This window comes from Boleophthalmus pectinirostris, unplaced genomic scaffold, assembly GCF_026225935.1.
Source record: "Boleophthalmus pectinirostris isolate CB_2022bp ecotype Guang Dong unplaced genomic scaffold, ASM2622593v1 HiC_scaffold_1, whole genome shotgun sequence".
In the NCBI taxonomy this organism is placed as follows: Eukaryota; Metazoa; Chordata; class Actinopteri; order Gobiiformes; family Gobiidae; genus Boleophthalmus; species Boleophthalmus pectinirostris.
In genome coordinates, this window is record NW_026570970.1 from 12,517,818 (window position 1) to 12,534,925 (window position 17,108).

The 17,108-nt window shown below is 37.1% G+C and overlaps 3 protein-coding genes across 4 annotated transcripts in view; all 3 read left to right on the forward strand.

Moving 5' to 3' along the window:
• Positions 1-2,840, forward strand: part of LOC110163919 (RNA-binding motif, single-stranded-interacting protein 1) — a 31,139-nt gene extending 28,299 nt beyond the window's left edge. For both annotated transcript variants that reach the window (XM_020928931.2, XM_020928932.2), the window contains exon 13: positions 1,029-2,840. In XM_020928931.2, the coding sequence (XP_020784590.1) occupies positions 1,029-1,097 (69 nt within the window). In that variant the 3' untranslated portion in view covers positions 1,098-2,840. The remainder of the gene's footprint in view (positions 1-1,028) is intronic.
• Positions 2,841-3,834: 994 nt separating this feature from the next.
• cd302 (CD302 molecule) lies at positions 3,835-13,127 on the forward strand. Its single transcript, XM_020928942.2, has 6 exons — positions 3,835-4,107; positions 4,680-4,805; positions 6,107-6,217; positions 8,118-8,300; positions 10,805-10,825; positions 10,934-13,127. The coding sequence occupies exons 1-6, from the start codon at positions 3,999-4,001 to the stop codon at positions 11,134-11,136; spliced, it is 753 nt and encodes a 250-aa protein (XP_020784601.1). The 5' UTR covers positions 3,835-3,998; the 3' UTR covers positions 11,137-13,127.
• A 2,524-nt stretch (positions 13,128-15,651) lies between these two features.
• Positions 15,652-17,108, forward strand: part of LOC110163943 (bromodomain adjacent to zinc finger domain protein 2B) — a 42,449-nt gene continuing 40,992 nt past the window's right edge. Inside the window, exon 1 of the mRNA XM_055149908.1 lies at positions 15,652-15,831. The gene's annotated coding sequence lies outside the window, so the exon portion shown is untranslated. The remainder of the gene's footprint in view (positions 15,832-17,108) is intronic.

The following is a 17,108-nucleotide window of genomic DNA, read 5'->3' on the forward strand; positions in this document are numbered from 1 at the left end:
TTTACTGACTAAGTCTGTCTTATCTTATCAGTTTTATAAACTATTCTTTATCTTATCAGTTTATAAATAACTTAAATTATCAATCTGAGTCAATTAATTACATGTATTTCTTGTCATCTTTCTGTATATTAGACAAACTTTACTGATCTGCAAGGGAAACTGCTTTTACACAGTAGCTCACACATCACAATTATAATAACAAAGGGTAAAAAAAATATATAAATGGTAATAATAAAGTCAAAATAAGTAGCAAATTGTTCATCTGTTTGCATTTATGTATGTTTAAAATAATTTGCATATAAGGCTGTGCTATTAATTGAATTTTGATTTCGATTTGTGTGTCAAACGATCTCCAAACTCATATAAGTTTTAACAATAAAGCTTGACAAAGTTTATTTTTGGATATTTTTTATATAAATAAGCATATTTATTTTATGTATTTAATGTAGAGATTGTACAACAACTGCATATATAGTTTATCTTGGATACATTTATGATTTTCTATGCCTTATTTCATTCAGTTCAAAGTATATTTTATTCTTTTTTTTGTTTTATACATCGCAAAACTGCGCTAAGGTACAGATTTGTAGCCTATATTTATTTTCAGTTTGAAAGTTTTGCATAAATTATCCATAACAATGTGTTTTGTTTTTTTTGTTTTTTGTTTTTTTTTTTGTTTTGAGAGAGAGAAATCCTGAATAAATGCATCATGTAACTAAAAAATAATAGTTTGAATTATCCTGATTTCAATATTGACCAAAATAATCATGACAATGATTTTTTCCATAATCGAGCAGCCCTATTTGTATGTATATATGCAATAAATTTAATGCAAAAATAATAAATGACAATAAATGGTTACTCAAACATGTCTGAATGAAACAAAGCGCAAGTCTGGTTATGTTTTTGAGGAGGTAACAACATTATAACATCATAAATTTTGCGTAATGTAAGACCTTTAAGCTTATTGCATGTTCAAACAAATGTAATTACAGAAGTTATTTGGAAAATCTCTTTGCTGTTCCCAGGAAAACGGTGCCCAGTCAGTGGACTCATCTGGCAATCCTTCCCCATACGCCTATCAACAAACCAAGTAGTGCTGAAATAGGTGACGTCTGAACTTAAGATGCATCAATCAAGTCTACACATGCAAAGGAGCTGTCGATGTTTTGCACAGGTTTTGCAAAACACGTCTTCAAAATTGTACAGAGTTTTATTTTGATACAAGAAACGTTTATTTTTTACAAAGGCTCAACACACAGTGGATCATGTAATTAGTGTGTATAGTGCATGAAAGACAATGTCGTTTTCTTTTTTCAGGTGATCTGAAATTTTGTGCTTGCTGTGTGAGTGTTGCTATGGTGATGTGTTTTGTCTTTTACTTTCTGTTTTGTGGACTTTCCTGTACTTTCGGTCAATCATGCTCTTGTAAACTTTGCCTTAACGCTTTTATAGACCTCACTTTTCAAACACAAAATCATATAAAAGCTGATTTCTCTTGATGTAAATTTATTAAGAATTATGGCCCTAGATGTTTGTGATGCTGAATGGTGGAAGACGCCCTTTTCCGTTTTGCCTGTTCTGATTAACTTTAGAGTGGTGTACATTGTTGGGATGGGGTATGAAATGGGATATTTTGTGGTTTGATTATTTTCTGTTTTTATTTTTCACTCACTGAAAAACGCAGACTTCAGCCAGCCTTGTGTAGACAAACATCTTCATGACCAACCTTCAGGTCCTGAATGCAGTTTAGTTTTGTTGCTCTACTCCTCAGTTTTTGAAAAGTAACCATGAGGCACTTTTCAGACCACCAAAGATCACAAATATGCAAGAAGTACACACGTTATGCAGATGTTAGCCGCATTATTTGGATAGTGTGCCTTTTTAATTTTTCACTCATCATTATGGATAGAAGAATGAAGGAAGAATCCTAACTAATTTTATCAGAACAGCTACAGTACTCTTTAGTGTGGCACTAAACAGGTGGTTTTGATAAGATCTCTATATTTTTATCACACAGGGTTCTGCAGGCTTGTTCTATGATGTCTTTAAAGAATCCTGCACTCAAACCCAGTGGTCAGCCAGACCAATTGTCTACCTCACAGCGATGTGTCCTCTGTACATGTGCGGGTTAGCAGGTCCAGCCCGCCTCTCAGACCAAACGCCATGCTCAGGAGCTGGTACAGCCGTTTTACTTTCAGGTCATTTTAATACAAGTTTCTTCAGACCTATTTTCTATAATACGTTACTATTGGGAGATTGTTTATGTTGCGTTGCTGCTGCTTTTTTGCATATGTGTGGTGGACTCAAGCTTGTTCATATAATTTCACATGGCTTGGGGCTAGTCAAGTTTGCAGCAGCGTTTTCTTGTTATTTTTGAGAAACCTAATTTGTTTTTATTGATATTTCTGTGTAAAAAAAAAACGTGAGACTGAGAAGTGATACTGTCATGTAAAGGTTTATGCTGCTAGTGTTTGAACCAAGTGCCATAGAGCCGCAGAGGTGCACCACAGACAAGTTGTCCCTAGTTACCACCATGTCAATTTGTCATTAAGTTATAAGAGAAAACGTTGTAATTTATGAAGATTTTTGTACAAACCGCTTGAGGAAATTCATAGTACTATATGAAAGTTTATTGTTTTATTTCTCTTTTTTTTTTTTTTTTTTACTTGTGCCACAGAATTGTCAGTGGCATCTGTACAGTTTGAGGAATGTTTCTGGTGTTTTTTTCTGTTTTATAGTGTTTGTTAAAGCCAAAGACTTTTTCAGCAGATTGTTGCCTAAGGTTTATTCTGTTCTCTTCTTTGACTTTTTTTGAATTAAACTTGCCTAAAAAATAAGCTGTTTAGTGTATTTGTGTGGTTATACATTTACACAGACATTCTCTGAATATACTTTAGCGTAGAGTAAAAGGTTTAAGAAGCTCTTTACATCTTTACAATTTACTGGACTGTAACTGTAAACCATAATGGCCATAACCCAGATTGTGAGTGCTTACATGGAGCATGGCCTGGCTGGGCCCGTGGCTAACAGGAGGTGGGTTGAGGGGAGAATGGGGTAGCCGTGCACTGAGTTTGGATGTAGTATTGCGAGAGCTGGCTTTGCCACAGCAGATGGGTCCCCGCGGTCTCCTGCAGGGTGTTGTGCCACTCTACGGGACGCCACGAGCTCCAGACGAGGAGCAAAACTCCGGCTCCAGCTGTCTGTGTTTGTGCCACCTACGCCTACAAGCAACAAAGCACCAACCCTCTTTCCTCCGACACAACAAGCACACTGCCCCGGGGGCTGTCCTCACCGCTGACAAGAATGTGGGAGAAAGAATGTTTTCCACACGCACAGGAGTACAAGGAGATCAAATACTACAACTCTCAGAGGTGCACATTTCACAAGCAGGTGACATCACCAGGCCAAGTTAAAGATCACATCTGTGGAGAGGCGGCCCCTCTCACAGTAAGAATTTTAAGGTAGTTTTAAGATATAAAAGCATCTGCAATTAAATAAATGAATTCTGCATAAATTAATGTCATACAGTGTACAGTAAATAGCCTATATATTCGGTATACAGCCAATTGATGTTTTATTATATCATCCAACACTACTGATCTGAGTGACGTGCGTAAAACGTGCATTTTGGGGTCATTAGAAACAGACTAAGCAAACTGGAGCAACTACTTTCACAAACTGTGTATATTACGCCATCTAGTGGCGCAGAGTGGGCATTAACGCAGGACTGTGTGTGTACTGCGGAATAATCTCTGCCATCACCTCCTTGTGGCTTGTGCAGTCATTGATCTTTTACGCGCGCTTCTGTGTCGCACTTACACTCAGTAAAAATTGAAAGTCCTAAATCCATCGTCACAACCACAGCTCCAGCCTTGTTTTGGGTTCTTTGGGGTAAAAGTAGGAGGAGCGTTGAAAAGTGGAGGTGGTTCCTATTGTCAGAAGTAGAAAACTTGCCAGGAAAGTGGGAGGTTTTCTGAGTGAGGCTTGCTGCATGCATGGCGCTTGGACACGCAGTTATGGAGGAGCTGAAGAACAAGTCGAGGCGCACTGTACTGTTGTTGATATGCGTTTGGTGCCTTCAACTGCGGGGATCTTTCGCTGGAGGCAAGTGTACAACATGCATCTCTCACTACAATAGAATCACGTCATTTGTTGTTGTGGCGCAGCATTTATATAGGCCTGTGTTTGTTGCGCGCTCGCTTGTTTGGAGTCCTGTTTAGTTTCGTGCCAGACTAGATTTTGGGAAGTGGAGAGGGCATTCAGGGATTTCGTAACAAATCAGTGCGTCGTTACGAAACAAGCAAGATCAGAGTGCAGAAATATAGACAGTTTTTTGGCCTCGCGAGTAACAGAATGAACAGAAATGCAGGATTAATGATGCGGGTTTGTTTAGCGTTGATATTTCAGAGAGCCTTTGAAAGCACGTGACAAAAGTGGGCTATTATCCTAAACCACAACAACGTCCAACTATACAAGGCAAGCAGTGAGAAACAAATCAGTCTTAACCAGCACAGTCTTAAAGAGGAACAGCTGTCATGCACTGAAACCAGCTGTAGCTTCATTTAAAGTGCTCCAATAAAATCTGAATTACTTACAAATTATTTTATCACGTGTCATTAATTATTTCTCTGTGTTTTTATATGTCAATGTTTCATACTTGTGTTTGTTTTCTTTAGACTGTCCAGCAGATGGAAGGATGTGGGTGCCTTTTGAAGACAGATGCTACCATTTTGTACACGGAGAAGAGGATGCTGTTAAAAGTTATACACTGGAAAGAGCAAAGACTTTGTGCCAGGGATTTGGTAGGTAGTAAATAAAAAATGACAGGTTTTTACTTCTGACTAGATGCAGGGGCGTTGGACTGGGGGGGTTAGGGTCCAGTGTAGAGGGGGGCTTTCACAAAAATCTGTAATGGACGATTTTTCATTACACAACATGAAGTGCGGGCCCATTCCTAAAATATAAGAAGACATAAATAGTGCCTTAACATTAAACATACAAGAAATTAATGAAAAGGAGCAGAAAGAAGCATCTTATGTAATTTTATGTTATCTTCCTCATTTTCCAGACAGTACACTAAACACTGATACTGTTACTTTAAAGGGATAGTTCAGAATTTTGGACATTGGACCTCATTTCCTTGTGAGCCAGAGTGTTGGAGACGTGTGGAGACACTTTTTTAAATATTCCATCCAGTCCTTGTATTTGCAGAGGTCGCTGGTGCTAGGCTAGTGCATGTCAATGGCCATAGTTATCCTGCCACTAAAAACAGTCTTACTCACTCCACAAAACACCTGAAGCAAAACTGTTATTACGCCAGACTGTCGATGTGAATGTCTGTGTTGATAGAATAATGTTTGAACTAAAACTACTCTTGCATCGCATGAATTGTCACATGTTAAGGTATTATTTTCTCATATATCAATCCGCCACTGCCAAACTTTCTGTCAGGAAGTACAACTCACTGCTGCTGCTCAGACATAAATCCTTCAAATGCAAGGTTGGTTTTACTTCTAAAATTATTCTATCAACACAGACATTTACATCAACAGTCTCGTGTAATAATTGTTTTGCTTCGGATGTTTTGTGGAGTGAGTATGACTGTTTTTATTGGCAGGATAACTATGGCCATTGACATGCACTAGCCTAGCACCAGCGACTTCTGCAAATACAAGGACTGGATGGAATATTTAAAAAAGTGTCTCCACACGTCTCCAACACTCTGGCTCACTAGGAAATGAGGCCCTATGTCCAAAATTCCAAACTGTCCCTTTAAAACATTTCATTTATTCTTAATCACAAGTATAAATCAAGTGCAAACAGATATCATCACTTTTATGCACAACAACTCAGTATTGCGCTGGATTTTATTTATTTGAACCCAGGGCCCAGAATTTAGAGCTACACTGCTGCAGATTCATCGACAGAAATTTGGGTTAGGGTTAGCCTTATATAATGTAATAGAAAGACAGTCCAATTCTGGGCCACTAAAACCCTGGTCCCCGAGATAACAGACCATTTTCCCCCTCTCTGTCTACTGCCCTGACCCCTGACTCCTCACTATATGCATTTTTGTCTGATATATGTTGCCTTTTATTCACAGAACTTTTGACGATCCAGAGCGCCGAAGAGAACGAGTTTGTCATGAAGTACAGTCCAGAGGTGTGGAAAGGCAACGTCAATGTGTGGCTGGCCATGTATTATGACACAAACAGTTAAGTACGGCACAACTGTGAACACTCAACAGCACGTCGCGACTAAAAATAACTCAATACAGAGCTCGGGGAGGAAAATATAGTGCAAAAGAATCACGATTGTTTGTCTGCTTTAGGTCCTATATTATACAAAATTGACTCGTGAGCTTTTAGTCATGTTATAACGCTGTTACCTCATTAAAAACATACCTGTAGATGTGTTTTGTTTCATTCACACATGTTTAACACACAAACACAACTCCCGGTATGTTTGTGATGAGGAAATAAAAACAAACAAACAAAAAACCCCGAAACGAAAAAAGTGTAATATGGGCCCTTTAAGTGTTTGAAAAAGATATAGAATAGAATAGAAAGCCTTTATTGTCGTTATACAGTATAATGAAATTCAGAGCTGCTCCATCAAAGTGCAAGAATTAATAACAAATAAAACAAATAGTTCTCATTCAGTATGGTGACAGCTTTGGGGAAGAAGCTCTGAGTCTATTGGTCCTAGCTGGAATATGGACATTGAAATGGAAATAAATTATAAAGATCTATGAGAACGTGACAAATTCTCTTAAATATATAGTTATGTAGGCCACTTGCATGGGTGGTGCAGTGTTAATCACATGCCGAACCTATTTTGTGGTTTGTTCATTTGTGTGAGCTCACATTTCTCAATAAATCTGAGCTCAAAAGTGCACAATGTAAATTTCTGCTATCTCGTTTTCTCCATGGAGATATTATTGCTCTGCCTAGAATATTCCAGAGTATATACTTAAAGCTTGTCTGTCTCCATGGAGGCAAGAAGGTGAAGAAGGCCACTAAGTCAAGTTACAGGTCAGGAGAGCTCACAGTAACAATGTGTGTGTGTGTTTTTTTTTTTTTAAGGGCCCATATTTTGCTATTTTCTGACTTATGTTATGATGTTTCCTCACCAAAAACATACCTGGAATTGTGTTTTGTTTCATTCACAAATGTTTAACACACAAACCCTGCATATTTAGGCTGAGTTCTTCTCTCAGAAAAGAAGAAAACACCTTGTGATGTCATGTGGTAATACAGAAAGTGCTCCACTGTGTTTTTAAACTCCATACACCTTCACTAGAATCATTTGGATAATTTCATCTCTGGAATTGCCAATCTCTACTGAAATAAAGGTAAAAGGAGTTGTTAACTTGAAAACTACAGCTTCATGGCATCACAAGATGGAACAGAGCATTTTAAGCTTTGTAGATGTAGACAGACTAATAATGCAGGATTACTCAAACATGTATGAATGAAACAAAACACAACTCCAGGTATGTTTTTGATGAGGTAACAGCATTATAACATGGCTAAAAGCTTACAGTGAGTCAGTTTGAACATAATATAGGACCTTCTAAAGTGTCTTCTTTGCAATAAAAACTCATGTAATTGAATAAATGCAAGATAGATAAGTTTAATACCATACTGTGGAAAATTTATGGCAAAGCAAAAACATTCACAGCCAGGTTTTTTAAGAGGTTTCACACTAAGGAGGTCTACTTTTTGTACTACTTTTGTACTTTGTGGATGTTTTTGGTTGGGGCTCTGTCAGCTGCGTGTTTCTGTGGAATGACATTATGACATTAAACAGCTCTACTTTACATTTATTAAATTACAGGTGGTTTTATAGCTCAAAAATACCTAGAAAAACAGGCATTCTGACTGTGAGTGAGTACACCTCTCCACAGATCTGACCTGTAACTTGTTCTGGTTTGGTCTCCGTGAAGATAGAAAGGTGTAACTTCATACTGTGAAACATTCCAGACAAAGCAATAACATCTTGCTGCCAGAAAAGTTACACAATGCACCTTTAAAGCATTAGTTGTTTAAATGCTGAGGTATAGTTTGGGGTTGGTCAAAGTCAAATCTTTTATTGATTGATTTGTTTTTTAGGTGAAGACATGAGGTGGCTGGGGACTGAGCCTGTGGAGTACACGAACTGGGAGTACAGCTCGTCCCCTTCAGACCTGGTGCCTGTGGACACGTGCGTGGCTCTGCACACTGTGTCCGGGAGGTGGGAGAACGTCAGCTGTCAGGACGACCTGGAGAACGGAGTAGTGTGTGAGACAGCGCAAAGTAAGACGTAACAGTGTTTATTTAAAGGGCCATTATTACACTATTTTCTGATTTATGTTAAAATGTTGTTTCCGCATCACAAACATATCTGGAGTTTTGTTTTGTTTCATTCACACATGTTTAATTAACACACAAACCCTGCATATTTTCCACCTTTTGATGTCATGTGGTTATACAGGGAGTGCTCCACTGTGTTTTTCTTTCATTAGACTAATTTGGATCATTTCAGCCCCGAAATCAGCCCCAATCTCTACTGAACTAAATGTAAAAAGCAGCTGTTAACTTGTAAAATACTTGCTTCATGACATCACAAGGTGGAACAGAGCATTTTGAGCTTTGGAGATGTAGACGGACTAATAATAAATTACTCAAACGTGTGTGAATGAAATTACACACAGCTCCAGGTTTGTTTTTGAGGAGGAAACAACATTCTAACTTGGCTTAAAGCTCACAAGAGTCAATTTTGTGTACTGTAGGACCTATTAACATGCTCTCAAAATTGCAGCCTTACCTCTCCGCTTATAAAATAGGTATTTGGTTAAGGTTAGGTCTGTAAGAATAACAAATTATGATGTATTGTTGGAGAAAATATTGTTAAAAATCGATAATATTGAAACAAATTTATGCCCCTGACAAAATAATCCTAAAGAAGAATCATTCCGAACAACTAAATGTACAAAATTGTTAGATGCAAGCTGCAATAAATAGCAGAAGGAAACACTTAAATAGCTAGTCTGTATATAATGAGTCATTTACTCAGCCTCATACAGCTCAAATCTTGTCGTAGTAGAGAAAAATTGTTTCATAGTAAAAATAAAGAAAAAGTACCCACCCTCCAAAATTTATTCTTCCAGCTATCATATATTTTAGTGTACTGTATATAGTAATAATTGTGACAGGCCTAGCTAGGGTCTCCTGGCGCCACCTAGTGCCTCTGCTCAATTTCATTCCTCTCCAGCAACTAGGTCAGGAATCAGAATACACTAGATGGTTCGCAAAAACCCCGGAAGTGTGAGTTTGGGTACCAGCCAATCAGCAAAGAGCCATGCATTCTGTGTTGGCAACGAGATCGAGGATTTAAAGACGTAACAAAGAGAATGTTTGGTGAATTTTATCAAGGGGAAAGACGTTATTGCCCTTCTTCCTGTGGAATTTGGAAAAGCTTAATATACCAGTTAACCCCATTGGTGGTGCATTACATACATCACAACCAAAGTAGTGATTGATTAAATAAAAACCCACCTAACGTCGAGCAAATGAATTCTAACGCTGCAAGATCAGACAGTTTGTATGAAGTGAAACCGGCTGATGAATCGGGCTTAAGGGTGACCACCTCCAATTGTAGAAAAAGAGGGACAAGTATGACATGGATAATAACTGCGATAACGTACAATTTTCAGTTTTTAATCAATCATGTGGCTTCCAAATTCCAACATATTATCACCCTAAAATTCAGTGCACCCTAATAGTATAGATTTATTTGTAAAGCAAAAAAATCAATATATTATAATGTTTTCTATATAAATCTCACTTTTTATACAGTTCATGTGACAACAATAAAAAGGTAGGTCATGCTCTAAATAATTGGGACTATTACCTGTACATTAAAAGTTATATTTGTTAACAGTCAGTTCAGAGTGATGAAAAATGTTGGGCCTTTTGAATGTAAAAGTACTAAAAATAGCAACCATAACTATTCAAATAATATTATCCTGTGCCATAGTATAATTTGTCGTCATATTTTGGGATTCGTACAATATGTTTAGTACAAAATAATCGAGTGAATCATTCAGCCCTTTCAGTTCAGTGAAAAATGTCCTTCAGGTAAGTATATGATTGCCACAACCCTAATAACAGACTGCCAGTCCTAACCCTGTATTTGGCAACTAGTATAATCCAGTGTAATTAGAATTTTCTTGGCTTTTTAAAATTGTAATTATATACACTTAAGCTGTTATTATTTTTCTTATCGACATAAACAAGTGTCATTCAAGAGCAAAAAATTTCACAGTTGCTTTGAAATACAATAGGGTTGTCCAGTTAATGGATTTTGATTGGGAATTACAATTATTGCACGTGAATAAATCTGGGAAAACCCTTCTGGATCTCAAATACTGTTACTGGACTCTATATATTGCACAGATTTTTTGGCAATTCAGAAGTCTAAGTATTCAAAAAACATCTTTATTGAATTTGAAGTATCAGGTTTATGTGAAAATACTGTTAAAAAGTGCTGAAATATCCTTTACAATACAATGTGAGTTAGTTCAGTTTTATTCTTTGTCAGCTATTTTACCACATACAGAAATTCAGCATTTTCTTCAACAGATTTCACAATAATAGAAAATCTGATCCACCTTCAGTAGAAGAGAGTAAAATGTTCAAAATAATCATGTTTACGTAATTTCTCCAAAAAAAGGAACGGCTCTACGTACTGTAAATGTCTAGCAGGAAGTATAATGCAATTGCCTAACAATGTCTTTCTTTTTTTTTACACATTTCAGAAACCGTAAACTCCACACGCAGTAAGTCTTTTCCCTTTGAGACTCTTTAAGCTTTTGTATACATTGTTTTTTTTTTACGTTGTTTACATCTCTCACCTTCCTTGCTTTGTCCGCTTTGTCCCTCGAAAGGACCGAACGCCGTGTTGTCCGCCCTGGTGATTCTCAGCGTGGTGGCCATCGTGGGAATCTCGGCCGTAATCTGGTTCCTGCAACAGAAGCACAACCTGGGCTCCGGTTTTCTCTCCGCGTTCGAGTACCACCCGCCCTTCCGAGTCCTGGACAATGACCAGTCCTGCCTGGTGGAGACCGAGGAGACCGACAGCGCGCCATAGGTTTATTAGAACAAACCAGTTTCAATTAAGTCGGTGATTAATTAGTACGTTTTAATAATTAAGATTTTCTATGTCTGATTCTGGGCAGCGGTTGAAGCAGGTTTGAGTGAAAGGGATAGTTCAGTATTTGATCTGATCGATGCATGTTAAAGGTTCTGTACCCGATTTATTTATTTTTTGTTTCCTCATGCATCGAATTACAAAGCGCTTTAGTGTCCGATAATCACGAGGTGCACGTTGGCATGCTAGTTGTTGTCTCTGCAAAGCACTGGTCTCTAAATGTCGTGAAAAGCGCTTATAAACTCGTTGCGGTGATTAATTTGGACGCTCAGATCGCACTGATATGTGAGGATAACTTCGGATCACTACAAACCGTGTAAAATGCTTAGTTTTTCACGTTTTTAAAAGTAAAAATCAGGTACAGCGCTTTTAATAGTGGCCAGTGTTTAAGTTGTAAAACTAAAACCAAACAGAACGATGCAATGATATTATTTAGTCGGGAGTTGATGTCTGAATGCCCGCTTTGTTACAGCACAGCCAACACTTTTGGTTTGATGGATATTTTTATGTATCCCAAAGGAAATTCGAGACAGATTTGCTGACCGTCTCCTCTCATTGTTTTCTCCTCCCATCTTTTTTCTCACTTTGATGATGGCAGACACAAGCCGACCATCCTGTCTAAACCTTTCAGCATTTTTGAAAGAAATTTTTTAAAGGCTTTGGTTCAATATTTAACTTTTTGTTCGGGGGTCCATCACCTGTTTGTTTCAATAGAAATGTCATTGCTCTGCCTGAAATGTTCCACAGTATGACATTAAACAGCTCTACCTTATATTTACTCAATTACAGGTGGGTTTATAGCTCAAAAATACCTTAAAAAAACAGCTATTCTGACTGTGAGCGGGGTCGCCTCTCCACAGATCCGACCTGTAACTTGGTCTGGTCTCCATGAAGATCTCCACAGTGAAAAGCATGTGACAGACCCTCTACCAGAAAAGCTACACAATACACCTTTAACTTATTTTAAAGCACAACTAAAGGCAGGTTTTCATGTTTTTACAGCTATTATCTAATCTAATAAAAATAAAGGTGCGGTTACATGTGTTTGTCTAACCAAACCTATTTGGTATTAGAACTTTGACCCGTGTCTAAAGTATGTTTGCTAATTTGATAACAGTTGCAGAATTACTTCCCTGCCACAATGCCACAATCTGGTGCCCAGTCAGGAAGTAAAATTATAAACACAGGAATTGGCAAAGTAGGAAAAACAAGGTACGATTTTTTTCATATGCACATAAAGCAAAGAAAAAAGTGTTTTGATTATAAACTTGAAAATGGAAAATAAATGGAAATGGAAGTACGAAAGTTGACCAAACTCAAATCCAAATACTGCATCATCCCTCAAAGATGTGTACGAGACCGCTCATGTGATCCAGAGGACTTAGTGTTGATACTAACTACGGCACATTTCACCACTTTTAAAAATCAAATGTTTTATTGCTATGAACTTGAATGTAGAATATGCATTTTTGGGAGACTAAAGAAGGTCCAGTAGAGTGTAGATTGTCACTTTAGAATAGTTAGTTTTAGCTGTGATTTTGAAAAGAGTTGCACTGGGCAGGGAAAAGGGCTGCTGTAATGGAGTCACAGAACAAACGAAGCTTTCTCTGATGTTTTTAAAGCACTAAATGAACATATGCTCATTACGTTTTAACTTTATTTCAATTTCAAACTACCCATGAATGAACTATGAATGTCCTCTGAAATTCCACTTAACTATTTTTTATAATTGTTAGTGTTAAGACAATCAATATTTTGCTATTAACGTGATTTCAGAATGTCGCAGGTTGCCTTTTCATGTTTTGTAAGATGTTGTTTTACGTGATGGCCTTAAAGCAGCAGCATGATTGCTTCTGTACACAAGGAGTGAACAAGTTTGGCGGTTTCTGAGCCCTAGTGTGTTTTGCAAAATAAAGCTTGTTTAAAATGTTGTTTTTTTTTCTATTTTCTATTATTACCCTTATCAAAATGTTAAAATGAAATGAAAAATATTTAGAAAGGGTGTGATTGTGTGATTTGGATGTATGTCTGACAAAGACCGGCATATTAAATGATTATATGTAGGCGTATATTTATCTAAATTAATAATAATCCCAGGGTATGGCTTTAAATTTAAAACAATATAACCTAATGCGGGCCGACAAACAGTAGTAAAGTAATCAAAAACTGCTTCATGTAATCAGTTTTGTATAAGGCATAATATCTTAACATTTTCTGTCAAAATACTGGGAAAATTTTGAAATATTTGATTTGGTAGTTGAATAAAAGCTCATGAATACAGTCCAAGGCAAAGCAACCATCTAAACAGCAGAGGGCACTGACCTGCAATACATTCTGTTTAGAAACTTGCCTTGGTCTAAGTCCAACCTTGATACGGTAAGGCAGGGGTGTCAAACTCAAATTCACAGAGGGCCAAAATTAAAAACTGGGACTAAGTCGTGGGCCAAACTAAATATTCATTGAAAAATTTCAACAACATCTGCATGTTTTCTCTTCTTTCAAGCTATATAATCCTTTTCCTTATTACCTTATTAAATTAAATGTTTAATAATAGTTTTGCCTAAACTCTGAATCCAGAACAAGCAAAATATAAAGTAATAACATTTTAAATAAATAATGTCTCTATAGTCTATCTGTAGCCGGTGGGCCAGCTCTAAAATATATTTGATATGATCTCGAGGGCCAAATATAATTATATCAAGGGTCAAATTTGGTCCCCGGGCCTGAGTTTGACATGTCTGCGGTAAGGAATACGGTATCATATTGGTAGGTTTCAGATGACTTCACAACATTTTATCGGTCAATATTATTTAATACAGATGGAGGCAGCTAAAATATTGTGTGAATATTGTTCAACTGCAGATTTTTGTTGTAATATAGCATTTTCTTGATTCTAGTCAGTAATAGAATGATCAGGTTCCATATTTGGGAATTTACCTTTCCGATATTTCATGGCAAAGCACAATGCAATCAGTAAGAAAAACTGTCTCTTGCCCCCATCTGGAAGTATAATATAATAATCTAAAATCTGAAAACCACCAATATTGTGATGTGTGAGCGACTGTGTCCAAATAATTTCCCTTGATCAATTCCAATCCATCAGTCATGATTAAAAGTGAACACTGGGTAAAAGGGACATTGGGCAGAGTGATCCGTAAAGCTGGTCACATGATCGGCTGTGAGCTGTAGACATTTGTCACAGTGAGGGACAAACTGCTCTCCATCACGGACACTCCTGCTCACCAACTGCACCGGAGTATAGAGGGACAGAAGAGATAATACTCCCTACAACTGTCCAACAACTCACCAGACTATTGAAAGACAGAGGAGCTCATTCTCCAACAGGCTCCTACAGCTCTGCTCAAACAGTGACAGATACAGGACTACATTCATACTATAATACTCCCTACAACTGTACAACACCTCACCCTTATGTGACAGATAATACTCCCTACAAATGTACAACAACTCACCCTTATGTGACACATAATACTCCCTACAACTGTACAACAACTCATCTTTATGTAACAGATAATACTCCCTACAACTGTACAACAACGCACCTTTATGTAAGATAATACTCCCTACAACTGTACAACAACTCACCTTTATGTAACAAATAATACTCCCTACAACTGTACAACAACTCACCTTTATCTAACAGATAATACTCCCTACAACTGTACAACAACTCACCCTTATGTAACAGATAATACTCCCTACAACTGTACAACAACTCACCTTTATGTAACAGATAATACTCCCTACAACTGTACAACAACTCACCCTTATGTAACAGATAATACTCCCTACAACTGTACAACAAACTCACTTTATGTAACAGATAATACTCCCTACAACTGTACAACAACTCACCCTCATGTAACAGATAATACTCCCTACAACTGTACAACAACTCACCTTTATGTAACAGATAATACTCCCTACAACTGTACAACAACTCAGTGCTGTGATTTTATATTTTATTACTTATCTTTCGATTTTATTTCAACTTGTACATTTACATTTACCATTTATATTTTTGCTCTTTGTTATTATATTATATTGTGATGTGTGAGCTACTTTGTCCAAATAATTTCCCTTGTGGATCAATAAACTTTGTCTTAATCATTCTTATTGCGTAAATGCAGGTTATGTGCAATAGTAAAAATATGTTTGTCAAAAAAAGGAATTATTTAGTTTTGATTTTTCTAACTGAAAACAAAAAAGGCCCTGTTCTTTAACAACTTCAAATTTCCTGTGTAACAATTCTCATTCTGTTTCTCCAGCAACATTTCCATTGGTGCGCAGCAGTTATAGAGATGCTTTTTGGGAAAACCAGCTAACGTTACTTTTCCCTCTTTCTCTCTGTGTTTAATGTTGCTTATATTTATTTATTTTATTTACCTGGTGGACATTGGAAGTTTGCAGGATGTCGTTTGATCTGACGTCACTTTAGTGGAGTTGCTCTCGGTGGATGGAAATCGCGTTTATCCAAACCGGAGAAGGCGCACTCCAAGGCGGACACACTCCTCTCACCGCACCGGGAGCATCACTCATCCAGCGAACAACTTTCAACACTAACCAGAAATATCTACCATCAAAAAAGGAAATATTCAGACATACCCCGGCTAAGTAAGTGCCACTGTGTTTTCTTTTTCCCTTTTCACGTGTTTTTATTTGCAGGGATTGGCGCTGTAATTAACGTTAATACGGTGACACTGATACTGGCTAGGTTTTACGCACGGCGAGCTAGCATACTTTTGTTTATTTTTCTGAAACTGTACGCAAGATAAAAGTCAGATCTATGTTTTTACGTTAAAGTTAGCATGTCAGATTATCTGGAAGTGCTGCTGTGAAAATTTGTTGTCAAGTGACACTTTGAAACATGTGGATCTGGCAAAGAATTTATCTTATTTTTGTTTCATCGCGTTTTCTTGGTAATCAAATCTGGGTGCAAATCGCTTAAAACAATGTAAATAGATAAAGCATAGATCATAGATATTGACATCTTTCTCTGCAGCACAATACTTTACCCCGATGATGGTCCAAATTAGTTTCAGCTTGTCGAATCTGCAGCTGTTGTGCAGTTGTGACTAGCTGAATTATTATTAAAGCTGCACTGTGTAACTTTTATGATTCGGTTTTTGCCACTTAGCTGTTTTCATAGAGATAGTATTGCTTTAGAATTTGGCATTATTTATCTTGTATTCATTACAGTACAGTCCCTATTGCTCAAAAGTACACAGAAAACATGCATTCTCTTCACTGGGGGTGCAAAAATATTGAAATATCGATATATCGTATTGTTTAATGAGATGATACAGCATCGATATCATGTGCTGCTGTATCGATATATCGCCAAGAGTATTTTTTTGGCATATTTTACAAAATTATTTTGTTACAGCGCTTCAGTTTTGTTGCTTGTTTAGAGGAAAGAAATTCATTTATGCAAGACATTTGACATTTTCACAGTTTTGATGATTAAAATGTTTGTGTTTCATATGAACTTTGCACAAGAAGTGGTTTAACAAACACTTTTATTATCACAGCCATGATTTAGCCATTATTTTTTTATTGAACTGTATCGAAGTGATTTGAAATATATCGTATCGAACCAAAAATGCACAGTATAGAGATATGTATCGTATCGTGGCCTATGTATCAAGGTATGTATTGTATCGGCAACTTCTTAATGATACCTAGCTCTACTCTCCACAGATCTGACCTGTAACTGGGCTGGATATTGTCACCTGCTTGTCTCCATGGAGATAGTTAAGTTTATTGCCATACCAAAGAATCAAGTGGCGTAACCTCCACTAGGGAAGTTACACGGAGTACCTCTAAATGTGCTAATAAAAAAAGAAATAAAATGTGTGATTATGCATGCGTGTACCAGTGAATCATAACAC

Bases quoted from the DNA above. Each gene is read 5' to 3' on its own strand.
- cd302 (XM_020928942.2), top strand. From the start codon at position 3,999: ATGGCGCTTGGACACGCAGTTATGGAGGAGCTGAAGAACAAGTCGAGG. The intron at 4,108-4,679 runs GCAAGTGTACAA...TGTTTTCTTTAG, and splicing joins GCGGGGATCTTTCGCTGGAG to ACTGTCCAGCAGATGGAAGG. The intron at 6,218-8,117 runs GTTAAGTACGGC...TTTGTTTTTTAG, and splicing joins CATGTATTATGACACAAACA to GTGAAGACATGAGGTGGCTG.